Here is a 27,201-nt window from a genome sequence, read left to right as displayed (position 1 = left end):
CGGTGGATTTTATATGAGCTTTAACATGAACGGCTATATTACTTTGATATACCTTTTTCATCTAAGCATTTTTCATAAATAAATAAATAAAAACATTCATAAATTTAATTAGTAATAACAATAGTGCTTATTGATACCAATAAACTAAACGAATAATATCACTTCATTTTCCAGTCGTCCCATTACTAGCAATGGTTAATAATGGTGTCATTCTGAAGTGTCAATCATCCACTAGTTATCTAAACATATCAAATAACATTCAACAAGTCACAAATTGAATGTATTGTCAATGTTTTTTTTTTTTTTAGATTTTGTAATTCTAACTTATATTTATCAATCAAAAGTGTAATTTTCTTTTTCTTTTCCTTGATGGGTTATAATTTTTTTTTACTAATTTGAAACCTTAATAAGAAGACAGAATTTCTTAATTTGAAACCCTTTTTACACAAAGTAACCCAAACATGACAGGAAATTGCTGACCAACTTTACTTTTCCTACTAGTAAATGATCTTATTTAAGAGAAACTTTTGCCTTCATCCATTAGTTGCCATTTTCATCTGCAAAAGCTTGCTGCAAATTCAACATCCACACCAGCATAAAAGTTAGTTAAAGTTTAAGAAAATGTAGCGGGTTTTTTATGAAGATTTCCGTATTTATTACCTGAAAGCATGATAAACTGTACTGCACATCACTTGCCGAAATTTGATGGTGAAGAACAATCCTGATGCTGAAATTGAATGCCACAAAGAATGTAATTAGAAGACCAAGCAAACGATATAACCAAGAAGAATTTGATCACTAACGACTATAATGCAGCGTGCATTCGAAAATTCAAGTCTAACCAACAAAAGCTGCTATGTTTAGCTTGCGCTCAGATCTTAAAAATCTATGGCATACACAAATTCTTAACGAAATATGAGCTCAATACCATGCTATGGAAAGTGTAAAAATGAAGAAAATAGGAGTTTGATAATATATAGATTGTTTGGGAATTAACCAGACCTTAATGGACCTTCTATCATCACAAGTACACCATGTTGTTCCAAGTTCTTGTATAGCGTTTCTGCTGTGAACTTCGAACCGTCTAGTATGTCCACATATAACTGGTTAAAACAGGAAATGTTAACATACCTGAAATTCGATGCAAGTTAACAGAGCTCGGAACAGGTAAAATTTTAAACATGGGAACTTACAATGTTGGTTTCTACAGCTGCCGAATCTACTTTTAGTCCTTTAATCTGATTCAGTCCCTCTAGGGCAAAAAAATCCACATATTTGCAGAATTAGAGTAATCTTTTGCAAAACATGAGGGAAATAAATACTGAATCAAGCATATAGAAGCTAATTAACCTGCTAATGTCTTGGTTTTCTTGTGATCATCGTCAAGCTTTCCAACATTTTCTTGCACAGCAACTAGAGCAGCAGCACAAAGCAGACCAACCTGTCTCATTCCACCTCCTAATGTTTTACGGACTATTCTAGCCTGAACCAGCATACAAACTTAAGAATCAGATTTCTTCGAAAACGAATAAAATGCTTGTCTTGTTGAAGCTAATTTTAGTTATTACCTTAGCAATAAAGGTTTTGGAACCAACAATGACAGAACCAACTGGTGCACCCAAGCCTTTTGATAGACATACCTGGTTCGATTTCAAGGAGATACATATGAAAGAATGTGAAACTATTCGATACGAGAAGAAGAATCATTTAATACTATGAAATTAACTGTTTGATTCCCATCATCCTACCGATACTGAATCAGCAGCTTCAACAAGCCTATTAACAGGAACTCCAAGAGCCTAAGATAGAATAATATTCAGATCAGATACCAGAAATGCAGGCTAATGATGCTTATAAAGGAGTCATAAGGAAAGAAACATTCCACTCACAACAGCTGCATTGAAAATGCGAGCCCCATCGATGTGAAGCTTCAGCCCGTGTTTCTTAGCTAATTCTCCAACTCTATCAGTATACTCTACAGACAGACATTTACCTCCGGAACTGCATTGATCCAAAAACCATTATGAAAAGTAAAACACAACGAATTTGAAGTGAAAACAACACAAGAATGTGAGTATCTCTTAGTACTACTTACTTGGCATGTGAATTCTCCAAACAGATAAGCCTAGTAACTGGATAAACAAGTGCCCCTTTCGGATCTCTAATTGAAGCTTCAATTAAATCAATATCCATTGTTCCGTCCTTGTTATTCATCACTGGCCTTGGGTGCACGCCTCCGAGAGTGGAGATGCCTCCATTCTCATAAATGTGGATATGAGAATTGTTTCCAAGAATGACCTCACTTCCCCTAATGTCACAATGCACAAGCACACTTATAAGATTGCCCATTGTGCCTGATGGAACAAATAGAGCTGCTTCCTTGCCCATGATTTTAGCCATTTCAGTCTCTAATTTTAGAGCACTTGGATCATATCCCAAAACATCATCATCAACCTCTGCATTTGCCATGGCTGCCCTCATTGATTCCGTTGGTTTAGTCACAGTGTCAGACCGGAGATCCACAGTTCTTGTTACCATTTTCGCTGGAAAAAAACCCACCAACAAATACAATCAATATAACTAATAGTCCTCATCTTCATTTCAAGGATCTGAAATCATCATCTTCAATTGTGAAATTTAGAAAATAAAACAGGAAAACTCATAAAACAATGAAAATTTCAACTCCTTTATTTCTCTCTGATACTAAATCAATTAATAAGTTGATTGACATATCTGATATCATTTATTCTCACTTGATTGCAGTCACGAAGTTAAAAGTGAAACAAGACTAAGACATCTTGAACTATTTTCAAGGAAATTAGAGATGTTAATTCACAATTTAGTCAAGAATTTGTACCTTCACAAGTCCTTTTCTTCAAAGTTCTTCCACTGGAATTTTCCCTTCACTTCCTTATACTCTGCAGCATAGATACAAAGCAACATGAAAATTCAACAAAAACTCCATATTCTAAATTAAAACCACAAAGTTATCCACAAACCCCAAACAGAATCAGTAAAGCAAGTAATCAATTGCAACCCAGAAATCAAATAATCAAGTGGAATCAAATCACAACAGCAAAAATTACTTTGGCAAAGAAGCAAACTCTAAAAGAATCACACCGGAAAAATTATCTTGAGAATCTCAAAGATCACCAAGTGCCCAAAATTTACACTCTATCTTTGCTAAATATGCAAGAGTTTTATAGCACTAAGAAACTAGTACAAGTAGCCATCGACTCATTGTAGTCCTCTTCATACATCATCTAAACAAAAATCCAAAGCAACAACCTGACCCACCACTCAATTGCAGCAGTAATCTCCAATTTCAAATCAGGTTTTACATAATTAAACCCTGGTTGAAAAAAAAAAAAAAAAACTCAAGAATCCAAACGGACACCAAGGCACATGAATAAGCATGTGTCTATCCAAGCGTAGGTGTGGAAAGAAGTTAGGTTGTACAGATGGTTGAGAAATGCGGAATCATGAATGGACAAAAAGTTAAAAAGAGAGAAATCACAAGAAAAAACCTGTGACATCGCATCGTCTGTAACGGACTTCGAGATTAAACAATTTCTTGTTTCGGAGTTGAATTGAATCAGGGATTATTGTGGTAGATGTTCTTATCTTTCTCGCTATGCATGGTTGATGAATGGGATTGTGGTGATTAATTAATTATAAAAGTGCAGATACAGATTACGAGCAATCATACATTCTTTGGCGGCTTTAATTAATTTTTATTTTTATAAAAGAACATTTCATTTTGGCTTTCTACTCTTTTGTGCTTTGATTGTACAAAAGTTAACATTATGTAATGACATTCTAAGATACGTGAATACATCTTCCGTATTTAATTTACGTTTTTTTTGCAACCGATTGATTAATTAATTACATTTTATTGAAGTTTATGGGACTAGCTGAACATTTTATGTAAGTTCATAAGGCTATCAAAACACTTTGAAAGTTCAGAGGGTCAATCAAATTTTTTGGACAAGTTCAGGTGGCAAATGATGTATTAAGCCTTATTAATATTTCCGACCAATGAATTAACCATATATGTATATATGTATATTTTTTTCTTTTCATCAATCATGTCCATACAGTGAAATTCAAAATGATTTTCATTGGTCAGGAATAGTACTCCCAGAATTTGTTTGAATTATGAGATGTTTGTTTCAATTTTTAAGAGTAATTTTTAGCATTTTACTTCAAGTTCTTAATAATATAGTGTTTGGATAGGTTTATAAAACAATTGTACTGTTTATTGTTTTTTGTTTTTTTACGAAAACAATCGTGTTTTAGAGTTTTTCTCAAAAAATTATTTTGTTTATTTAATTTTAACAAAATTATCATTCTTATTTCTACAAAACACGTTTTTTTTGTTAACATTATTTATACAATCTATAATATTATTGCTGAAAGAACAAGATTTTATATATTATATTTTTTATTGATTAATTTAAAACATGTCTATATAAGACATTTTACATACTATCAGTAACAAATCATTATAATTTTATCAAACACTAGTATTTAATCAGCTAACATCAACAACAAACAACTAACTACAACAACTATCAACTAACGGTTGAACCAAACAGACTATATGTTATAATTCGGTTCAGTCTTAAAAAAAAGTCTATAGTTCAATTCGGTTCGGTCTGATTCACAAATCTCTAATATACATACGAAGTAATAGTACGAATTAAATAATCTCTAGAATTATACCTAATGTAAGTTAATGGTACAATTTGGCTCGATTTTAAAGAAAAAAAATCAACAGTTTGATTCAATTCTAGATTTTTTTTTATTCACGTATTTGATCTGGTTCAATAATCTTCAAAATTCATCCTCGGACCTTGTTGAGAAAATAAAGGAGTGATTAGAAGGAGAAATAAATGGTTTTAGAAGAAATCTAAAGGATTAATCTTATTCTTATCCTTGTTTGGAATGACCTGTGGATTCATAAAGTTAATACTTATCTTATCTAACTTAAAAAGTTCATAATGGTAAAAAAAAATTTAATGAGAATAAGAGTTTGTGATTTGCGTTAAAAACGAGGGATAATGTATTAAAGAAGTTAGATAAGGATAATATTGTAAAATGGATTTCTTAACGCTCAAGCCGTAGTGAAGACAAGTGCACTTTTATCATGTATCAAGTAATAAAATAAAAGTAAAGTATTGTTTCCACGAGAATGGTGAATATAATTACTAATCTTTTATCAACTTTCTATTATTTAACACTAAATAGATAGAGTTGTTAGGTAACCAAATGAAATTAAATAACAAAATGAAATGGAAATTACATAAGTAATGGAGAGAAGAATCATTATGAGATCGTAAATGGGAACATGGGATTGGGAATAAAGAAATTTTATCCTTGGTCAGTTTGGTTATTTCATGGGCTAGGGGTGGAAATTGTCTAGGGGTTGGGAATTGGTGGCTTGATATAATGATTCACAAATCTCTAATATTTGGAGACATGAAGTAATATCTTCTTTATCTCCTTTAAAAACTCATGTGGGATTTCAGGAAATTTTCCGATAATAACTATTGATACCTATATATTTTTATAATATGTTTCATATATATCGTACTTATATTTAAAAGGGTTAAGGTGCAAAAATATCCTTAACATTTTGGACCATGACCAATTTTACCCCTAACGTCTAAAATGGTGCAATTTTACCCCTAACGTTGGAAGTCAAAAGCAATTTTACCACTAACGTTAATAAACTGGGTCAATTTGAGAAATAATTCATCAAACTGTCTTTCCGGTCATGAATCTTGTTATCTACACTTCATACGTGTGTCATTTTATCAGTAACAAATCACAAACATTCGTTGGGATGTAAAAAAAATAAAAAAATATACTGTCTTTTTTGTACGGAATAGACAAAAAAATCAAAAAATCCACCGAATTTATAAATATTCATCTCAAATTCTATTATTAAATTATAAAACACATGAAATCCTTTTTTTAGAACGAATTATTATGTGACTGGTGCAGAATAATGAATAAAAATATCCGTGTTTTATAACAGTGTCTGAAATTGACCCAATTTATCAATGTTAGTGGTAAAATTGCTCTTGGCTTCCAACGTTAAGGGTAAAATTGCTCCTGATCCAAAATGTTATGGGTATTAATAACATGTTTAGTGGAAAAAAAAATAATAGTTACCATATATATATATACCTGTAATTTTTTAAACTTGATGGCATATCTAAAAGAATATATTTGAAAATTGGCGCAATAAGTCAATGAATGAAGAATATATAGTGGGGGGCTTGGACCTATCCAGTCCAATAAGCAAAGTTCAATTAGTCTACCTGCTTCTTAGGTGTGATGATAATAACATCCAAATCTACTCAGAATGCCCAACCTTTTTTATGGAATTGGCTGACTGGACAATCACTTCTTTTCTTTTTCTTATCAAATTTAACCCTAACAAAGTCCACATTTGAAACATAAAATATAAAAAATGATAAAAAAATTCAATGTGGCATAATTTTAAACCAGACAGTAATTTTAAACTCCTATGATTTACCTTTTAAATTGTGGTATAATTTATCTTTTAACTGATAAATTGATAAACTGATAAAGATTTTTCAATTTTCACTGATAAATTGATGTTAGGAGAGAGAATAAGAGAGATATGGAGAAGATAAATTGATGTTAGGAGAGAGAATAAGAGAGATATGGAGAAGACAGTGTAATTGATTTTTATTTTGGGATTTGTTTATAATTTAGATAATAAGAGGAATTAATTTATAAAATAAATAAATATAATGACAAAATCAACTCTTTTCCCTTTACCGTTAGTTAATTTGACATGTGTTTACCAACGGAATGAATCTCAAAGTACCAGCCACAAGATTTATTTTTGTACTTCTCCCTTAAATCTATTCTAAAACATTTACTACAAGATTCCATCATATTATAATTGAGTTTCAATAGGTTAAATGCAATTTCACAAGAGTTTCACCCAATTTCACTTTATATGAAACTCTTATAGATGAATATAAGTGTAAGAGAAAGAACATCAACAATGAAAGGAAATGAGTGAAAGACGAAGACACCATTAATGGAGGTTACTAACAGAGATTGCGGTTATCATTTCTTTATTTTATTACGAATATGATGATCAATGATAAACAGTAAACCCTCAAAAATGGTGCTTTTGCATTAGTAGCAGTCATTCAAGATACAAAAAAGTAACCCCATTAGAATTTTAACAAAATTGTTTGCCTATAAATTCCCCTCATATCATGCAATGCAAAAAGTTCCTCATCTGGAAAATTTTCATAGCTAAACAAACTTAGGATGAAATCCCTCAACCCCGTCCTGGCTCAACCCATTCGATTATCGATAATATGATCCCAAAATGTAGAGAATGAGTGCAGAAAAAGTAGTCACAAACAGCTCCTGCAAATGTAAACATCTCATCAAGATTTGACACCATACTATACAAGTTTAGTACAAAATATTTTCGTTATATAGATTACTATACAAGTTAAAGTGTTAGCCTATTTTACATTTTACCGATATATGAGTTAAAGTCCATGAACGTATTTAAAAATAAGGGATAAGGTACAAAAAATCCCTACCGTTGTCAGCCAACAGCAGTTTTACCCCTAATGTCATAAGATATTTTCGTACCTTACAGACCTGGATTCCACGTCAACGCTTGTAATGGATACAGTTCAGGAATACAGAGTTGAAAGAAGTGGTATCCACTGTGTTTCTAATTTTATCAAGTGTCAGGCTGTCTTGGTAGTAAGAACTCCATATACTAATAGCTTTTTTACTTTGAGTGAACTTGCAAGTGCATTTATTCAACAAAACCCCAACCCTAAGATTCAACCCAACTATCTTTGTCCTCGGTGTCAAACTATTATGAATATTATGACCGCGTAAAAGTAGATTGGAATTTTTCACTATTTTTTCAACCATAGTCTGCAAATGAAATCTGAGTCCATAGCCCAACTGGTCTATTTGTACGTACAAAGAAGGACAAAGATAGTACCTGATTATTGTAAAGGAAAACCGGTATATAGCTCCCGGAAAGTTCAATCAAATTCAAAACACCAGTGTAAGCCTGCAAGAATTCCACCGTAAGATAACAAGAAGTCCATAGAAGAGTACATTCACACCAATCTATGACTAATTTAAAGAACACAAAAAGGAAACAATTTGACTCAGAATACATTAACTGATTTGGCATCGGGCATTCTTCAAGTTCAGGAACAATGTCAGATAATGATAAATGAAGGCAATTTAAATGCACCAAAATGACTTGAGTTCGCCTTGGGATTCTTTCAAATTCTTGTTAATTCAAGCGTGTCTTTCATCTACTGTGAAGTTCATAAAGCCAGACAGGGAGCATGTAAGTCATAGTAATGACTCCAACTACTCCTTGTTGTACTCCAGGGAATTGCTTTAACCAAGCATTCTCCCCAATTATAGAAAATTAAAAAATACTCATCTTTTTTCCCGGAACAAAATCATGCATAATAAAATATACTTCGCTTGTTGGGGGGAGAAAATACGCACGATTAATTATCTTTTTCCTTTCCAATTCTATTTTACAATCAACCCATACTGCCAAACAGAAAAGATACCAAGATTTGAAGAAGGAAGCTATCCCAATATCAATTGCATACCACAAGATAAACCATACATGGATTTAGACCTGTTATCAAGATTCACTTCAATGATACAATTGATGAAAAATGATCTTACCAGAGAGGCAAAAGCAATAGAGCCAAAAGCTAATGCAAGAGATCGAAGAATTCGTTTTCCCATGCGTACTGTCCGGCCATCATCTTCACCCTCTTCCTGCAGTCAAGATCACTTCTAGTATTCAAAGATTGAATGAATATCAAGTTCAAGGGAAAATTATAGGAGATGTTTCCGCAAATAATAACTGAACACCTGGAAAAGGGTTGTATCTAGGTTTCACTTACATTATAAGTTGGTGACACAGAGGGTTCATAGGATTTTAATTTCTCAAAGATCCGATATACAAATGCAAAAGCCAAAAATTGCAAGGGTTTATAGTCAGCACTTCGTTTAATAAAAATCCAAGCTACCTGTCAAAAGAAGAGATGTGGATGATTGACCATCAAAGAAGAGAACAAGTGTTCGATCATAATTAAGGTCTGTTAAATGTCCAATTAGGGGTTTAAGGTCCGAAAAATCAAAATTTAATGTAAATGTAATGATCAATTAGAAAACTTTTATTAGGAACAATCATTTTTCAAGCATGTGTTCAAACCTACAATAAATGCAGATATTAGACAACAAATATTTGATGAAGCCCCTCTGCCGGTGCTTCAATTCTGCATTGACACATGTACATGTCTAGCGATTGATTAGGAAAAAAGATACATAAAAGAACATGTCCTTGGTAGTTTGGTTTTTAATGAATAAATATCACCGATAAGATATGCCACTTCCGAGCATGCACACACACAACTAAAGAAACCTCCACAAACAAGAGGTTAAACATGCTACAAGTACAATGCACAAGATTTATCATTCTCAAGGTTTTCCTTCATCAAGAAACTTTAACACTACTTACAAATGCACAAGCTATTGCCAAGTTGATACGCATGTCTTGGACACTAGACTTGGCAAACCTGAAAAAGAATTATTAGAAACAAAATTAAGGGGCACATTTCTAGAACATAGACTTAAACAGACTACAGTACATGCTGAAGAAACCAATGTATGATTTATAAGATAAAAAGATCCATTTTGCTGATGTGTCTTTCAACAAATATTAGAACATGGTCCTCAAGATACTAGCTTCAACTAAAAGGCTACCTGTCATAACAATGACACGATATATAAAAAATACTCCAAATAAGTTCATATAGAAAGATGAGTAAGCCATCTTATATTGTTTGACAAAGAAGTGCTCACTGCCCTCTCCTTACAGCCATGGTGCGCAAACCATCTGCTTTCAGCATTCAGTATAATCAATAACATCACATTTCACCTTAAAAATTAATCTATGGATCATAACAAAAAGTAATAGACTACAGGTATAGAAAATTTAAAAGGAAAATATTTAAGTCAACAGAAGGTGTTTCTATAGACTATAGCAATGATAAGAGCTAGAAGGTGTTTTTAAAGCAAAGTTAAGACCTTGGTCCCCATGGTACAATTGGCTGTTTATCAGCGACCCCCTCCGTCACTACGAACGCCCCCGATCAGTGCAATGGGATGTGTCTATTTATCTATCTCTTGACTCGAAATGGGAGCAGGTTTGAAAAAGGATCTTAGAGTGTCTAAGGTGGGGCCAGGAGGGTCTCTTAACGCCTTCTTCTTTCTTCTCATCGGAGTTATTTCAAAAAGACTTGCCATGGTAAGGAAGAAGGGGAGAACAAGCATACTTGGAGAGCGCAGTACAACGAGGAATTGTATGCTGCGTTCGGGAAGGATGAATCGCTCCCGAAAAGGAATCTATTGATTCTCTCCCAATTGGTTGGACCGTAGGTGCGATGATTTATGGATCATAACAAAAAGTAATAGACTACAGGTATAGAAAATTTAAAAGGAAAATATTTAAGTCAACAGAAGGTGTTTCTATAGACTATAGCAATGATAAGAGCTAGAAGGTGTTTTTAAAGCAAAGTTAAGACCTTGGTCCCCATGGTACAATTGGCTGTTTATCAGCATATTTTATGTCCTTTGAAACCTGCATTTGACAAATGATGCAACAGTAATCACTATAAGCCAAAAGTAAACCCTGAAAATAATAAATCATCAATTTAGAACATCAATTTCACATCTCTATTAAAAAGAACCAATTTCTTATGAGAAGACTGCTGAGAAATATTGCAAACTTTTTATCGAATTAGAGTTTCAGGACCCTCGCTCAGCGGGGACGCGTAATGCGACCGGGCCGCCCTTTTTTAGAGTTTCAGTCACTGCATCTTTAAATGGCAATAATGTGCATCACCAGTACTACAATAAACTCCTATAGTAAGATACAAATTGGGTGTCAATTAAAACTGGATTTATCCTTTTCATGACAATCATGGAAGAAGAAATTAAGCAATGAAAAATTTCAAACTAAAGCATAATCACCACTAGTACATGATTAAGAACAGTTATTCCAGCTACAAAAGTTCCAGGTTCTTGCAGTGTATTAACAATTTATAACACATAATTCAAGAAGGTTCAAGATATACATAGAAAATAACAAAAAGCATACCTTGAATGAACCATATGCCATACCCTTCTTTCGACTTGTCAATTGTTCCATCATCAGTTTATCATACGCCTTCTCAAGCTGGAAGTGAGACATAGATAGACCAGAACATCTATAAAGTAAGAAAATATTCCTTATTTTGCAAACCACACTAGCACAAATAGGTGCTAATCTACAAAAAAAAAAAAAAGAATATTTACAAAAAGACAGCTAATGATTAGTAACTCACACGAGCAGCAGTAGCTTCATCACCTATACTCTCAGCATCTTTTCGCTTTTTAGCATATATGGTCTTGATCTTATCAAAACCCTCAATTGAGCTTACACCAAGGACCTGAAATGCCCAGAAATAATAGGAAAATAAATAAATAACTACACACCTTAAGTTAAAGTATTTACAGGTTGAATGTCGTCAGTGCAAGACAATTATCATCCTAAATTACCTCATAAGGGTTCAGGTCACCATCTGGACTAGAACTTCCAGCTGCTGATGCGGAAGCAAAAATCAACCTTTTATTCTCCGGAAATCTTCTAGAAAATCTGGCAAATTCAATATTACAGCTATAGTTAAATAATTCAAATTCAGATGAATCACCAAGCTAAGAGTATTGTTTATACCATGCTAATAACATCGGGTCTTGGTTTAACTAAGCCACCAATACATTATCTATCCCAACACTTAGGGAGTTTGGAGGTTAATGGAGGTGAGAGTTAAAGGAGGTAATGGAAAGGGAATGGAAGTGATGGAAACGAAACTTAAAAATTAACCTTGTTTGAGAGTTTACAGGATGTAAATGAGGTTAAATTGTTTGGGAGTTTATACACGGAGGAGAAGGTTTAAAGTTTGAAGGTTAGAGTTTAAAGGTTTACTTTAAATTTGAAGGTTAAATTTACTCGGGAGATAAAAAAAAATTAAAAAAGTTTACTTTAAATTTACTCCATTAACTCCCAACTTGGAAGTTAGAGTTTGGAGGTTAGAGGAAGTAAATTTTTAAACACATTAACCTCTGTTTACTCTCGAAAAAAATAACTACAAAATAAGATTAACTTAATAGTTAACCTTCCATTGCTCCCATTTAGTAAACCCCCTCCCAAACAATTTCAAATTAAATTTCTTGAGCATGAGAATGAAACATTCACAAACCTCAACTTTATGGGTTATTTGCATAATTTACTACCAAAGACCAAATTGTAGCTCGTTTATGACAGCACATTTCATTGCTATGAAGTTTTAAATTCAACGTAATCTTCACCGATTTTGATTTTTTTTCAGAAATTCCAAGGTTTCAAAATGACAAAGATTACCTGACAAAAGAAGGTGATAATATTGATAAGGAGCGATTGGGATTCCGATTCCTGAGCGCAATTTGAGGATTAAAGGCATTTGAGGTCGCTAAAGCCATTGTTGTGACAAGTTCGGAAGATGCAGAGGAGGAAGTTAGGGTTCTATGACAAGAAAGCAGGAGAAGCGGTGGAGAAATGAACACAGGAAAGAAGAGCGACAGGCTAAAAATAACGAATAGCGAGTGACAAAACGGCAATTAAACAGAGAGATTAACAAAAACGCCGACTAATCGGCCATAAGCAAAATCCCGAAGATGGAAGAAACTGAGGAAAGGGATTGAGGTTGAAGAAATGGAGGGTTCAAGGTCTTAGGTCTTGCCCGACCTGAAATTGAAATGTAGTGACGGTATGATATTGGTAAATGATAAGGGAAAATTTACCAAACACGTACTATTATCTATACTTGAAGCCCCATTAAGTCCTTAGTGTATCTTATAAGTCAATTAGATCCTTAATCTTTTAAAATAATCAATTATGTCCATAAAATTACATATTGACATGAGACGAATATAAATTTGCCATATAGCACTTATGAAACTCGAACTAGTACAAGGAAAAAAAGAACATGGAGCACCACCATAACAAAATTGGTTAATATGATTCTGTATTAGAAACCGTAACTTAAAAAATCTCAAAAGACCGAGTTAAAGATCTCACCTGTTACACCAATCACACTCGATCTCGTGAATCACGAGTCTAGTGTGCTTGAGGGATATCAAGTCCTGATATCTGAGCGCATGTTTACCTATCAATTGATGACATGTAGCACATCTCGCTCCTAAACTCATAATTGTCTTCTATAGCTCGATCACAAATAAATAGAGTAAACTCAGTTCAAGATGTTATTTCATTAAGCTTAAAGCTTACTTTGATTTACTATTGTGTTCATCCTCAATCACTTCTTTTCTTTTCTTTGAAACATAAAATATAAAAAATGATACTCCCTCCATTCTCAAATAAGTGTCGTTTTAGAGTTTTTCACACAAATTAAGAAACACAATTTTTTTTTTGGTAGAAAAGGAAAATAAAAAACAACCAATAACAACTACCCTGGGATTAGCCTAGGGAAGCTAACCCCAATCCCGTCCTCTAAAAGAAGAGGAGAGAGGAAACTAGGGGGAACAGAAAGGGTAGTAACACCTAACGTCCTCTCATGGCCCGCCGCCGCCAAGCGATCTGCAACTCGGTTCTGCTCTCTAAATATGTGACTGAACTCTAAGATCTCAAAGGAGGAGCAAAGCCTTTTAATAGCTTTGATAAGGTTACGACTATTAAGACCCATAGTATGATTTTCAGAAATCATTTTGATGGCCTCCATGTTATCAGACTCCACAGAAAGCCTCTTAACACCCAGCCTTTTAGCAAGATTGATACCAGTGAGAATGCCCCAGAGCTCCGCTGAGAAGGAAGAACCCAACCCCAAATTCTGGGTGAACCTAGAAATCCAGGCGCCCCCGCATCTCTAAGAACACCTCCAACCGCAATCTTACCATTGCTGAGGCAGGAACCATCAGTATTCAGCTTCACAGCCCCCTCTCTTGGCCTGCTCCATCCCACGAGATGGACATCACAAATCTGGGAGGATCTGGCAAGGGACTCTCCTTTGAAACTATCGATAATAGAGGAAAGTTTTTTCGAGAAGAATTCAGCTAAGTTTGTCATAAACACAGTTTTATCTCCAAAAATCTCATCGTTTCTCCACTTCCAAACTTGGTGACAGATAATCGCAAAGAAAATGTCACCATGCTCTATGTAAGAAAGTAACTTACCACTAATACCATCAGAGAACCAGTCGACCTCAGAATGGGCCATGAAGGAAGAGAAAATATGGCGTGGGAGAATTTTCTTCCAAACCTCTTTACTTTTAGAGCAATCCCTAAGAGCATGGCACAAAGTCTCAACATGGCCTCTGCATCTACTACAAGCTCCTGACTCAGCCAAATGCCTTCTGTGCCTATCCGAATTAGTAAGAAGCCTGTCCTTAACGCCCAGCCACAGGAAACTCCTAATACGGTAAGGGACTTTGAGAGCCCAAATGGACTTCCAAACATCCGAGGGAGGATCGGACCTATTAAGGGAGAAAGCTTCAAAAGCAGATTTGCAAGAATAAACTCCATTGTTAGTCAGCGCCCAGCAATGCCTATCCATGTCTTCCTCTTGATTACTCACCTTCACCCCCCGAATTCTAAGGAGAGTCTCAAGGCTAAAGAAAGTATCAAACTTTGACCAGATCCGGTCCCCTTCCGAGTCCACCACATCAGCAATCCTCCAGTTACGGATATCACTAGGCGGGGGGGAAGTACACACATCTACTAACGGTTTATCCCCAATCCAGGTATCAAACCAGAAACTAATGGATTTTTACCATTACCCACCTCCAGACCAACCCCCAAGCAGAACTCAGCAAACACAGCGTTAAGCCCTTTCCAGAGGAAGGAGCAATTGACAACTCTCTCCTTAGGGCCCCCGAAGATTTTGTCTTTCCGATACTTACCACAAAGAAGGCGAACCCAAAGAGAGGAGGGGCATTGCCACATAAGAAACACAATTAATATGCACAATTAATAAATTTACATGGATTAACTAAATAAAAATTCTCTCCTATAATGGTTGGAGAAAAAACTTTGAAAGCTTAAAAAACACATAAATCAAGACAAAATTTAAATGCTTAGACCAAAAAACTATACTAAATTTTATTGAAAAACGAAAACGACACTTAAAAAAACCAAAAACAATTATCTAAAACGACACTTATTTGAGAATGGAGGGAGTAAAAAAATTCAATGTGGCGTCATTTTAAACCAGACAGTAATTTTAAACTCCTATAATTTCCTTTTAAATTGTGGTATAATTTATCTTTTAACTATTTAGAATCTAGCAGTACAAGCTAGGTATCAACACGTCGATTTTAACTTAGTAAGAAAAAAAAAATACACAACTCTTTCATCTATTGCAGTGTGCAATCAACACCACAGAGATACAGATGAAAACAAAATTTTACTATCTTTAACCTAAAATTATATATACATATAAACATGATCTGAATCCAAAATCGATCCAGGCTATAAATATTAAGACAATATTCATTATTTCTTAAGTTAAAGACACATTTGAACTCCCCAAAAACGTTGTTTTTGAACAAATTTGAACCTCGTTTGTTTTCCTTTTCGGTCCCATCCTAAGTAGAAAAAGCAACAAGCATCGGCAAGCACGCCTTTGAATTGTTACCGATGATAGAAATGTATTTAATAAGTAATCTCACAGTAAAACAGTTCTCAATCTACCAGAACGATACATATAGCGAAGACTTTCATTCTCAATTCTAAACAGAACAAAACCATGTCGAGTTCCTGCAAAATCATATAGTAGACTGAATTAACCACCCAAGTAACTATTTCAAGAATGTGAAAGAAACTTTCGAGTCTTGGCTCTACGCATCCTCAACATTACATTACTGTCTCGAAAATAAGGAAGAATTCCATGCATTTAACAGCTTCCATTTAAAACTTTCCCTTATCATGTCATGCACTGACGAGTAGACTCATCCATCTATATAAGCACTCATCTGCTAAGAATTGGCAGTGGTCTCTGCATCCTTTACTGGGTTTACCGTTTCATCTTTGCCATCTGCATCCTTTGTTGGGTTTACCCTTTCATCTTCGCCATTTTTGCATTTGGACATATCATCCAGATTTGTTACTTCCGCACCAATTTGTTTATCGTCAACGCTAATCGCAGTATCAGCAGGATTCCCATCCAACTTATTTGTCTCTGTAACAATCACATCAGCCGTATTTTCTTGTTGGTCATTTTCACTGGATGATATTTGGACTGGTGTTACTTCCGTCCCAACCTCAGTAGAAGGCACATCGTTAGATACACTTGTATCTGTGACCATAGATCCATGCTCTTTCTCAGAATGGGAATCCTTACCTTCTTCCACACAATCAGTAGCATGGTCTTGAGTAGGGCTTGTTTGCTTCTCTGAGATTTCATTGCTAGATGAATCAACTGGCACAGAGCTTTCAGTGGCCTCTGAAGGTATGGCCTTAGAACTGTCTGAGGCTAGCATGGCTGTTTGCTCTACTGCTGTTTGAGCCAACTCAAGTGCAGCATTCTTTGCATCGATTTCTTCCTGTTGTTTTGCAAGAGCTCTGTAATCATTTACGAGAAGCTGTACACGTTCCAGCTCAGTCACAAGATTTCCAAACCGCCTTTGCAAAGTTTGTTCCAGTTCCTTCTGCTTCTGAACTTCCTCCCAAAGGCCATTAATTCGGTATGATGCTGCCGATTTTTCTTGCTTCTGTAAAGCCTGGAAGCACTCCAATTCTGTTCCAGCAGTTTCCATCTGCTTTAGAATTGATTCTATCGGTGGCAACAGCTGTCTCTCTGCCCGTGTCTGGTCATTCAAAAAGTAAAATTTAGTATTGTTCACCCAAAAAAAAAAAGGTATAAGAAAAACAAAGAGGCATAAATTCATGTTGCTTTAAGAGAAAAATCGCAAAAAAGATTCTAGATGGAGATTATTGTTTCCTAAATTCAAGTAACAAGAAAAAGAAAATTTGCTGATCACAGCAAAACAAATCAACTCATCTCACAACTATTTAGACAGAAAAGCACCAAAAAAACATATTTGTTTTGTGATTTAAAGCACAAGGAAGCCTCCTCTGAGGGGCTTGAATTGAATTACTGGACTTGGTTGGCATAACGAGAGAGGGATTCAAATGGAAAAGGTAGAGAATAACTGACCAAAGAAAGAACTCTATTAAGAAAAAAAACAACATGGATGATGATATCCTCGCATATTACATTAGCCGGAAAAATTGCAGTGAAAAAGACAAAAGTTAGAAACTAAAGCCACAACTGTATTTTTGTTTGAATTGGTCTTAATTATAGAAAGAAAAGAGACACTTCACACCAAAAGACCTCACAAATGAAATAATTGTGTAATCTCATGCACACAGGTTAAACAAATTAGACGCAAAAGCTTCTCTTTGATGTGCCAAATCAACTATCTAATTTTTTACCTAGCATATATTAAGAAACAAAAAGAGCAAACCATAAACAAGCTCCCTTAAAAGTATTAAAAAAATGACAACCAAATAAAACATCTTAGAAGAAAAAAACTCATAATGTATATCAAGCAGCTCTACCAAAACATACCTGATAGCCTTGTGTAAGAACATTAACCTTCTTCTCAAGGCGAAAGGCCTTCTCTCTCTCGGACTCTAACCTAGTCTTTACATGCTCAAATTCATTCTGTAGTGCTGCTAGTTTCTCCACATTTCCAGCAACACTTGAGAGACCATAAGCACTGCGAGTGGGGAAGTACATGAGATCATTTAAGCAAGTTTTGTGTGCTTCAACAAATTCATCAATAGATTCGCTTTCATGTCCCATTGCTACACGGATATATTGGGCCTCTTCCTTAATAAGATTATCAGCCTGTCAAGAGACATTTCAAACAATTTGCAAATAAGTTAATTGATCTCATGCTGGAGAGGTTTAGACAAAATAAATTATACCATTTTATCAAAACAAGTTAATGAGAAACCTACAAAACAAAGACATAACAATCTGGCAATACAAATTATAGCTATCGATAGCATATAAAGCAAAAGGTACAACTGGAAAGCAACATATATGTGATGGAGCATTTTGGAAATATTGTCTATAACAAGAAACAAGAGGTAGAGGAGGATGAAGCTTATGAACAGAGCATAGTTCTCAAACCGATATTCGAACTCGTGAATCAAAATCCTCATTTTGTGAATCGTGAATCATAAGATTCGGTTCAAATTCATAATATTATAAAATAAATATTATCAAATATTAATCTAGAGTGAGTTTAGTAGTTTCTGTTGTTGAAGTTTTTAATGAACGATGGTGAAGATAATTTGGTTTATATCAACTGTTGTTGCACAACGACAAAGTGAACACGTTGTCTAAATGGGATGGGATGGGACTTGCCTATTGAAATTGGAAAATCATGTTGATATGTTTTGATTTGTTAGTTAATTATAATGATCTTATTTCTTATTCTTTAAATTTTTTATTTGTTCTTTTTCCACTAATTTATCTCCTTCCTTAATTAGAGTTACAGTTCTCCTAAATAATAACAATCTGAAATCTGTGATAATTTAGATTCGCCACCCTATAGATCCGGCTCGAAATAAAGCTGAATCGACTCGAAAATTGTAAGATTCTAATAACAGTGGAACAGAGAAAGAAATAGATCATTAAGTATGCATTTTCTTAAACAAACACAAACGCTGCATTTATCAAGATTAGATAATTACTTGCATGCGAGACTATCTTTACAAATAGATCTTAAAAACAGTTAGCAAGGAACCATTCTCCAGCAACCTTTGCAATTCTGAGATAAAAGTCCTAGCATGATATGAAATCAAAATGTTGATATTAATACCAGAGCTATAACACCATGTCATTATGTAAGCTTCTAAAAAGCAAAACTCGAATTCAAACATGCTTTGGTAAATACATACTCCTGTAGATTTATGTAAATATCTTTTTAGTTATTTGGTATTTATCCCTTAAGGATACTAACTAATTAGAGATTATCTTATTTTGTATATTGCTGATTGTTAGGAAATTAGTTCCTGATTTTTAGGAGATTAGTTAACCTAGGTTATCTGTACATTTGTAATCTGCCTATAAATAGGTTATTCTTTTGGTGAATAAATATACGATTATTCACAAAACCACATGGTATCAGAGCTCTCTTTACTCTAATCGTATCTTTCTCCAGCCGTTTTTTTTAACCTAAAGCAGCTCTTAACCTAAAACACCATGACAACAGAAAAAGACTCCTCACTCTCAGACACAGCCTCCCATCCCTCCTTAATCTCGAACCCACCTCTCATAGTTGGCTCTTCATCTCACGGTACCGAGGCTGCCTTTGTGGTTACCATCCACAAATTCAATGGCCACAACTATCTCCAATGGTCACAATCTGTGATGATGTATATCAGTGGAAAAGGGAAAGAGGAATACCTCACAGGAGAGGTAGTTGCTCCAAAAACTGATGATCCAAAGTACAAAACTTGGAAAGCTGATAATCACATGATTAAGTCATGGCTAATTAGTTCCATGAGTAATGAGATTGGAGAAAATTTTCTCTTGTACGCTACAGCTAAAGAACTATGGGATGCTGTAAAAGATTCTTATTCAAGTTCTGAAAATACATCAGAATTATTCGAAATTGAGGCTGCTCTCTATGATCTCCGCCAAGAAGATACCTCAGTCACTCAATACTTCAACACTCTTACACGCTATTGGCAACAACTGGATCTGTTCGAATCCTACTCTTGGAAGTGCCCTGCAGATACAACTCTATACAGGAGCATTGTGGAGAAAAAGAGAACGTTCAAGTTTCTCCATGGCCTCAATAAGGATCTTGATGAGTAGAATCATGAGTACCAAGCCCCTTCCTCAAGTCAAAGAAGCATTCTCAGAGGTTCGACATCAAGAAAGCAGGAAGAAAGTCATGATGGGCTCTTCTATCCTTCTAGCTGCTCAGGACTCCTCTGCCCTTGCTGCCCGAGGACCATTCCAAGGTACCAACCAATTTAATCGACAACAGAAGGGACGTCCATGGTGTGATCATTGTCGTAAGCTTGGACATTTCAAGGAAACATGCTGGAAAATTCATGGAAAGCCAGCAGATTGGAAGCCCATGTCATGGAAAGACAAGGAAAGTCATGGACATACTGCTGCCACTTCAAGTATCATTGCTGAAGGAACAGAAAGTGGATCTGATTCATCACCGTTTACTAAAGCACAGTTAGAGGCACTTCAGAAACTCCTGAGTCAGTCCAACATAACTACACCTGGTACAGGGTTGTTAGCAATGAAAGGTAATCATTCAGTAGCTCTTGTTGTCAATAAAAGACCTACTAATCCTTGGATCCTTGATTCTGGAGCATCATATATGACAGGTGATGCAAATATTTTTTTTGAGTTTCACCCGAGCTCAGAACATCATACAGTGAAAATTGCCGACGGTACATCATCTAAGGTTGAGGGTTTGGGTTCAGTAAAAATAAATCAGAATCTAACTCTCACATCTGTTCTTTATGTGCCTAAACTAGACTGTAATTCACTATCTATCAGTAAATTTACTCGTGATCTCAATTGTGTGACTAAGTTTTATTCAAATCTGTGTGTGTTTCAGGAATTGGATTCGGGGAAGATGATTGGCAGTGCTAAGATGTGTTCTGGGCTCTATATCCTACAAGATCACACTCCACCAATTGGAACAGCTCAGAAGTTCAGTTTGTTTTCTTTAAATAATAAGTCTATTTCAAATAAAGATAGTGATATTATGTTATGGCATTATCGTCTTGGTCATCCAAATTTCTTGTATTTGTCAAAGATGTTTCCTTCCTTATTTATTAATAAAAATCCAAACTCCTTTTGCTGTGAAATCTGTCAACTTGCAAAACATACTCGAAATACCTATCCTAGAATACCATATAAATCATCCAAACCATTTTCATTGATTCATAGTGACGTGTGGGGCCCTTCCCGTGTAAATGCTATTGCGGGACAGAAATGGTTTGTATCTTTTATAGATGATCATTCTAGATTAACTTGGGTATTCCTCATGAAAACAAAATCAGAAGTTAGTGAAATTTTTAGGAATTTTCACTCTATGATTCAAACTCAGTTTCACACTAAAATACAAATCCTCAAGACCGACAATGCTAAAGATTTCTTCAATTCCATTCTTGGTTCCTATCTCACACAAGAGGGTATTATACACTTGAGCTCTTGTGTCAATACTCCACAGCAAAATGGGATTGCCGAACGGAAAAATAGACATCTCTTAGAAGTTGCTCGTTCTCTCATGTTTTCTACTCAAGTGCCCAAATATCTCTGGGGAGAAGCTGTCCTTACAGCTACCTATCTTATTAACCATATGCCTTCTCGTGTACTCAATTTTCAAACTCCGTGTCACACTGTCATGAAATCATTCCCTCACACGAGGTTCATAACTCTTCTTGATCCTAAGGTCTTTGGTTGTACAGCCTTCGTTCATCTTCCTTCTCAAAATCGTAGTAAGTTAGATCCCAAATCTATCAAGTGCATTTTTATTGGCTATTCCTCTCATCAAAAAGGTTATAAATGTTATTCTCCTATCACTCAGAAAATTTATAATTCTATGGATGTCACATTTTTTGAGAATCAGGCTTACTAAATGAGATTCAGGGGGAGAATACTAGTGAATCTCATATTTGGGATACTGTACTGCTCCAAGTATCAACACTCCATTTATTGGCATTTATCATGAGGGTCCCTCCACCTCTCAAGTCACAGAAAATCAAGGTTTATCTAGTCCTCAATCTAATCCCTTAGGTTCCCAATCCTCAGGTTCATCTTTGAGGAGTCCATCTATGATCCTTGCCCCTCATCAAGAACCAGAAAAAAAACAGAGAAACTCTTGTCTATACACGAAAGAAAAAATCTGGTAACGATATAGAGCACATAACACATCCAGAGGACCGTCATGAATCGGAACCGAATTCTCTTTCAGAGGCTCATTCAGGTTTAAGTAATTCTGACCTTGATAATATTGCTCAAATAAATGATGATTCAGATCTGCCTATTGCATTGAGAAAGGGAGTTCCTAAATGTACAGAACATCCTATTGGCAATTTTGTTTCCTATAAAATATTATCACCATCCTATCATGCTTTTGTCTCCACCATTGATAATATACAGATTCCTCACACTATTCAAGAGGCACTAGGTGATTCACGCTGGAAAGAAGCTGTTCAAAATGAGATTGATGCTTTGCTAAAAAACAACACATGGACAATCACAAATCTACCACCTCGAAAAAGATTAGTGGGTTGCAAGTGGGTCTTTACGGTCAAATACAAAACGGATGGCAGTATTGAGAGGTTTAAAGCTCGCCTTGTTGCTAAAGGATTCACTCAGTCCTACGGAATTGATTATCAAGAAACATTTGCTCCTGTTGCAAAGCTCAACACTATTCGTGTATTACTATCTCTTGCTGCAAATAAAGACTGGCCCCTACACCAATTTGATGTGAAGAATGCCTTTCTGAACGGTGACCTTGAAGAAGAAGTTTATATGGACATTCCGCCAGGTTTCGAGAACTCTTCAAACCAGGGAAAAGTTTGCAAACTCAAGAAATCTTTGTATGGCCTTAAACAATCTCCACGGGCATGGTTTAGTAGATTCACTAAATCAATCACTCTAAATGGGTACACTCAATGTCAAGCAGATCACACTTTGTTTGTGAAATTTTCATCTGATAAAAGGATAGCTATCCTAATTGTTTATGTAGATGACATAATAATGACAGGTGATTACAAGGAAGAGATTGAAAGGTTGAAAGACTTCCTATCTAAGGAATTCAAGATTAAAGATCTTGGAAGTCTTAGATACTTTCTTGGCATGGAATTTGCTCGATCAAAGCATGGCATCTTTGTTTCTCAACGCGAATGCTTGGATGCAAACCAGTCTCAACTCCAATGGACTCCAATAAGAAAAGAAATAAATACAACACGGACAAAGGAAGATATCAAAGATTAGTTGGTCGCTTGATATCTATCTCATACCAGACCTGATATTGGTTTCTCGGTTAGTGTCGTCAGTCAATACATGAACAATCCTACCGAAGAACACATGGAAGCAGTTACTAGAATCTTAAGGTACCTCAAGATGAATCCTGGCAAAGGTCTTCTATTCAAGAAAAATGATTGCAGAGATGTCAAAGTCTACACTGATGCAGACTGGGCAGGAGATAAGAAAGTTAGGAGGAGTACTACAGGATATTGCTCTTACGTTTGGGGTAATCTAGTGACATGGAGAAGTAAGAAACAATCAGTAGTTTCTAGAAGTTCAGCTGAAGCAGAATTTAGAGCTCTAGCTCTTGGTATTTGTGAAGGGATTTGGCTAAAAAGATTATTGAGTGAACTGAATCTCTTTGCAGGATAACCTATAAAAATGCTTTGTGATAATCAAGCTGCCATACACTTCATCACTGAGAAGATTGAAAATTCCACAATTCAGACCATCTATACTCCATCAAAACTGCAAACTGCCGACATTCTTACCAAAGCTCGTCCTAGGACTATTTTTGATGAACTAGTGTGCAAGCTGGGAATGTATGATATACATAACCCAGCTTGAGGGGGAGTGTAGATTTATGTAAATATCTTTTTAGTTATTTGGTATTTATCCCTTAAGGATACTAACTAATTAGAGATTATCTTATTTTGTATATTGCTGATTGTTAGGAAATTAGTTCCTGATTTTTAGGAGATTAGTTAACCTAGGTTATTTGTACATTTGTAATCTGCCTATAAATAGGTTATTCTTTTGATGAATAAATATACGATTATTCACAAAACCACAACTCCCATAAAAAAAATGAAATAAAATAAAACAAAAGTTCAATTTAATTAAATCTGACAGAACTTTTAGTTATATAGACAAACACTACTTAAATTTCATTAGCAACTTGTATGGCATCAAACTAATAATCAAGGAGCAGAGCAAGTTCTCCCTTTTGGCTGATAGTTGAAAAAACCTAGCCAAAGATTGGGACGAGTCGGATGACATTTAATATTCTTGAAAAAGATAGGGGTGAATATGCTCCTAAAACTTTTAAGTCATGCAAGAAGAAACATTCCAGGTTAAAATGCTTTGTATAAATATATATATTCCAGGTCTCCTCAGTACTAAATGGAACGACCACGACAAACTCGAAACATGTTGTAATTCAACACCACAACATCATTATGAAATCACACACCAACAACATGAAACAAATTGAGCAGTCTGAATATTGGGAATTTAACAAAGGTGAGAAATACATACTTCTTTCAAATCATCTTCCCCATAATCCTCTATCACCGGGATAGAAGCAGCAGATCCATTTGCAGACCGCTTTGCACCTTTCTTTTTCTCCTTATTCATTTTCTCATCTAGTGGATATTTTGCATTATCATGCTCAAGCAAGGATAGAAGCTCCTTTCTTATCATTTCATCAGCCAGTTCAATTGAGGTAGGAGGAACAAAGGAACTCTTATCTCCATCAGCTCTGAGCAGAGAATTTCTGATCAGTTCCAATGAAGAAGATGGAGGTCTAGGGAGTTCCCTCTGCAGTACTTTTGATCTCTTCCTAAGCAAGGCCTGCAGCCGTGCTTCTTCCTCAGCCTTCTCTCTAGCTATCCTATCAGACATATCCTCTTCAATCTTCTCCTCTGGTTCTTCATCATCTTCTTGAGGAGGCTGAATAACTATTTGGTATTCATTCCTGGGCTGTGGAAGATTACCAAGACCAGTTCGCAAGTTCTTTTTCAGATCAGCTTGCCTCCTTTGCTCAAGTTTTGCATTGTCATGCATATCCATGTCTTCATTTATGTGGAGTTCATCCCTAATGGGGGTTGCTTTTGGTGTCATACCAAAAGAATTCCCATCCCTTGATGGTGTCATGCCAATTCTTGGAGTAAGACCAGCAGCACCAGGAGTTGCAGAAGGAGTCAGCATTGGATTGGGAGTTAAAATATCCTTTTTCTTGGGGGTGACCCCTGAAAAATCTGAAGGGTGCAACTCTGGATTCTCTCCCCCAAGTAATGGTGTTTGAGACTCTCTCAGACGAGCCAAGTTTTCTGCTTCCATCATAATAGCATCACCCTTACCAACAGGAGTTCTTTGTGGAGTTCTAATTGGCGTCATTCCCTGTTGTGGAGTCTGGGCATAGTTGGCCAGAAGAGCACGTGTTGCACCACTCCCTTCTGTCAGTTCCTCACTCCCAGCAAGATCGCTTGCATAACCCATCTTCGCAATTTCCTCCAATTCATGGTCCGAAATCTGTGGTGCAGGAAGCATCAGTTTGGACCTCTTCCTTACTGTTTCTGGATCATTCAACTTGTTTGCTTGTATTATAGCTGATGGAGCATCCTGTCTTTGAGCAATTTTATTTTTTGCAACGTCCTGCTTTCTCAACTGGGCCTCAATATCAACCCTTTTTTTACCTTCTAATTCTTCAGCTGTAATCGGGAACTTAGGCTGTTCCACTGGTCTATCTTCATCAGCAACATCAAAAAATCCAGGAGGTGGCCTCTTCTCGAAGGGGATTTCTGCATTATAGTCAATGCCCTTCCTTTTCCTCTTCCGATGCCGGTTGTCAATACCAGCAGCTTTGAGTTCTCTCCTTTTCTGTAAAGAAGCAAGCCTCCTGGCTTCTTCAAGCTGTTTCTCTCTAGCTTTTCTTTTTGCCTTCTTGCCCCTAGTGTTGGCCAATCTAGCTCGTGCTTCAGAAAGCATTTCCTTTTCATCTTCATCCATATCAACAGGATCAGGACGGGCAGGTTTTGACTCCGGATTTGGATCAATTTCTCCAGGACGCAATTTTCGGGGGTCATCCCCAGCTTCATAGTTATCATCCTTAGTAGTGCATGCTGCATCAAGAAGTTTCTCATAACGCTCAAGGCACTGAGATGGAGTACGACCAACAATTGGAGCAATTGTTCTCCACTGAGTTGGCATGAGCTTAGCAAGATGAAGCAATTTCTCATCCTCTTCTCTGGTCCACTCAGTCTAAAAAAAAATCATGAAATGAAAGAATCAAATCTACATTCATGGAAAAAAAAAAGTTATAAAGAGTTTAGTTTGTGATTATCCTTGAAAAGTAACAACTCAAAATATAAACACTCAAGATCATATTCAAAGTCATCATACTTAAATATTCCTTAATGAATTTTTAAAAAAAAAACACATAATAATACCCCGGCCATATACACTAAAATCCAAAATTCAGATCCATATCGTTGCCAGCATCAATACCTAAGCGCTACAAAGAATCTCACCTTTTTTTTTTATGTCCTCATAACTATCCACAGAAACAAATAGACTAATTGAACTGTATACCCTCTCAATTGTTTCATGATTAAAGTAATGTATACATAAACCCCCAGATATAAACATGCACAACTGCAAAAGCGAGCCAGTATCTGTATGTAAATGCATATTGAACAATGCAGAAGCGAAAGGTACCTTTTTAATAGAAGGGTCGAGCCACTCATACCAGCGAGCCTTACACTGCTTAGCGGATTTTCGAACGAGAAGCGACGAAATTCGAGCCCACTGATTCTTCCCATATTTCATAACCGCCGCTTTGAGGATCTCATCCTCAGTGTTCTTCCAAACACCACCTTTTATCATAATCCTCATCTTGCCTCGACTTTAGTTTACTACCGCTCTTCAAAAATATAGGGTTTCAAGAGATTAAAGCAAGAAACAATAATATTTGGTATTGATAGGTAAGCACTTCAATCCCTGCAGATGTTTCTATGGTGGATTTGTTCTATTCCTTAAATCAGAACTACAATGGCAGCCGGTATTGGAAGCGGTGGAGAAATGAACACAGGGAAGAACAGCGACGGGCTAAAAATAACAAATAGCGAGTGACAAAACGGCAATTAAACAGATAGATTAACAAAAACGCCGACTAATCGGCCATAAGCAAAATCCCGAAGATGGAAGAAACTGAGGAAAGGGTTTGAGGTTGAAGAAATGGAGGGTTCAAGGTCTTAGGTCTTGCCCGACCTGAAATTGAAATGCAGTGACTGTGTGAT

The 27,201-nt window shown here is 35.7% G+C and overlaps 3 protein-coding genes across 5 annotated transcripts; all 3 read right to left on the bottom strand.

Annotated features, from left to right (window-relative positions):
• Positions 1–407: 407 nt before the first annotated feature.
• LOC136206719 (low-specificity L-threonine aldolase 1) lies at positions 408–3,707 on the bottom strand. Of its 3 annotated transcripts, none has more exons than XM_065997863.1 (11): positions 3,528–3,707; positions 2,858–2,918; positions 2,096–2,543; positions 1,890–2,001; positions 1,749–1,799; positions 1,569–1,640; positions 1,351–1,483; positions 1,194–1,252; positions 1,003–1,103; positions 661–727; positions 408–570 (listed from the first exon to the last, which is right to left on the bottom strand). In XM_065997863.1, exons 3-11 carry the CDS (start codon positions 2,536–2,538, stop codon positions 541–543), a joined length of 1,068 nt encoding a protein of 355 aa, XP_065853935.1. In that variant the 5' UTR covers positions 2,539–2,543; positions 2,858–2,918; positions 3,528–3,707; the 3' UTR covers positions 408–540. The 3 variants fall into 3 exon arrangements, with proteins under 3 accessions (XP_065853935.1, XP_065853937.1, XP_065853936.1); XM_065997865.1 differs by lacking the exon at positions 3,528–3,707 and adding an exon at positions 3,121–3,245; XM_065997864.1 differs by lacking the exon at positions 3,528–3,707 and adding an exon at positions 3,087–3,241.
• Positions 3,708–7,085: 3,378 nt separating this feature from the next.
• Positions 7,086–12,932, bottom strand: LOC136206176 (protein CHLOROPLAST J-LIKE DOMAIN 1, chloroplastic). The gene is made up of 10 exons (XM_065997132.1): positions 12,527–12,932; positions 11,665–11,761; positions 11,451–11,555; positions 11,225–11,302; positions 10,650–10,705; positions 9,584–9,641; positions 8,967–9,092; positions 8,743–8,838; positions 8,027–8,098; positions 7,086–7,425 (listed from the first exon to the last, which is right to left on the bottom strand). Exons 1-10 carry the CDS (start codon positions 12,622–12,624, stop codon positions 7,363–7,365), a joined length of 849 nt encoding a protein of 282 aa, XP_065853204.1. The 5' UTR covers positions 12,625–12,932; the 3' UTR covers positions 7,086–7,362.
• A 2,761-nt stretch (positions 12,933–15,693) lies between these two features.
• LOC136206645 (cell division cycle 5-like protein) lies at positions 15,694–27,201 on the bottom strand. The gene is made up of 4 exons (XM_065997791.1): positions 26,621–27,201; positions 24,440–26,164; positions 17,729–18,010; positions 15,694–16,964 (listed from the first exon to the last, which is right to left on the bottom strand). The coding sequence occupies exons 1-4, from the start codon at positions 26,795–26,797 to the stop codon at positions 16,134–16,136; spliced, it is 3,015 nt and encodes a 1,004-aa protein (XP_065853863.1). The 5' UTR covers positions 26,798–27,201; the 3' UTR covers positions 15,694–16,133.

Source organism: Euphorbia lathyris, chromosome 9 (genome assembly GCF_963576675.1).
Source record: "Euphorbia lathyris chromosome 9, ddEupLath1.1, whole genome shotgun sequence".
NCBI lineage: Eukaryota > Viridiplantae > Streptophyta > Magnoliopsida > Malpighiales > Euphorbiaceae > Euphorbia > Euphorbia lathyris.
This window is presented reverse-complemented; position numbering and strand designations above follow the sequence as displayed.

Excerpts from the sequence above, each read along its gene's own strand:
- LOC136206176 (XM_065997132.1), bottom strand. The coding sequence starts at position 12,624 with ATGGCTTTAGCGACCTCAAATGCCTTTAATCCTCAAATTGCGCTCAGG. Across the intron at positions 11,762-12,526 it reads TTATCACCTTCTTTTGTCAG|ATTTTCTAGAAGATTTCCGG; the intron begins GTAATCTTTGTC and ends TGAATTTGCCAG. Across the intron at positions 8,839-8,966 it reads CTGTGTCACCAACTTATAAT|GAAGAGGGTGAAGATGATGG; the intron begins GTAAGTGAAACC and ends TCTTGACTGCAG.
- LOC136206645 (XM_065997791.1), bottom strand. The coding sequence starts at position 26,797 with ATGAGGATTATGATAAAAGGTGGTGTTTGGAAGAACACTGAGGATGAG. Across the intron at positions 26,165-26,620 it reads TCGACCCTTCTATTAAAAAG|ACTGAGTGGACCAGAGAAGA; the intron begins GTACCTTTCGCT and ends ATTTTTTTTTAG. Across the intron at positions 18,011-24,439 it reads GGGAAGATGATTTGAAAGAA|GCTGATAATCTTATTAAGGA; the intron begins GTATGTATTTCT and ends GTCTCTTGACAG.
- LOC136206719 (XM_065997863.1), bottom strand. The coding sequence starts at position 2,538 with ATGGTAACAAGAACTGTGGATCTCCGGTCTGACACTGTGACTAAACCA. Across the intron at positions 1,484-1,568 it reads CCAAAACCTTTATTGCTAAG|GCTAGAATAGTCCGTAAAAC; the intron begins GTAATAACTAAA and ends ATGCTGGTTCAG. Across the intron at positions 1,104-1,193 it reads CAGCTGTAGAAACCAACATT|TTATATGTGGACATACTAGA; the intron begins GTAAGTTCCCAT and ends TGTTTTAACCAG.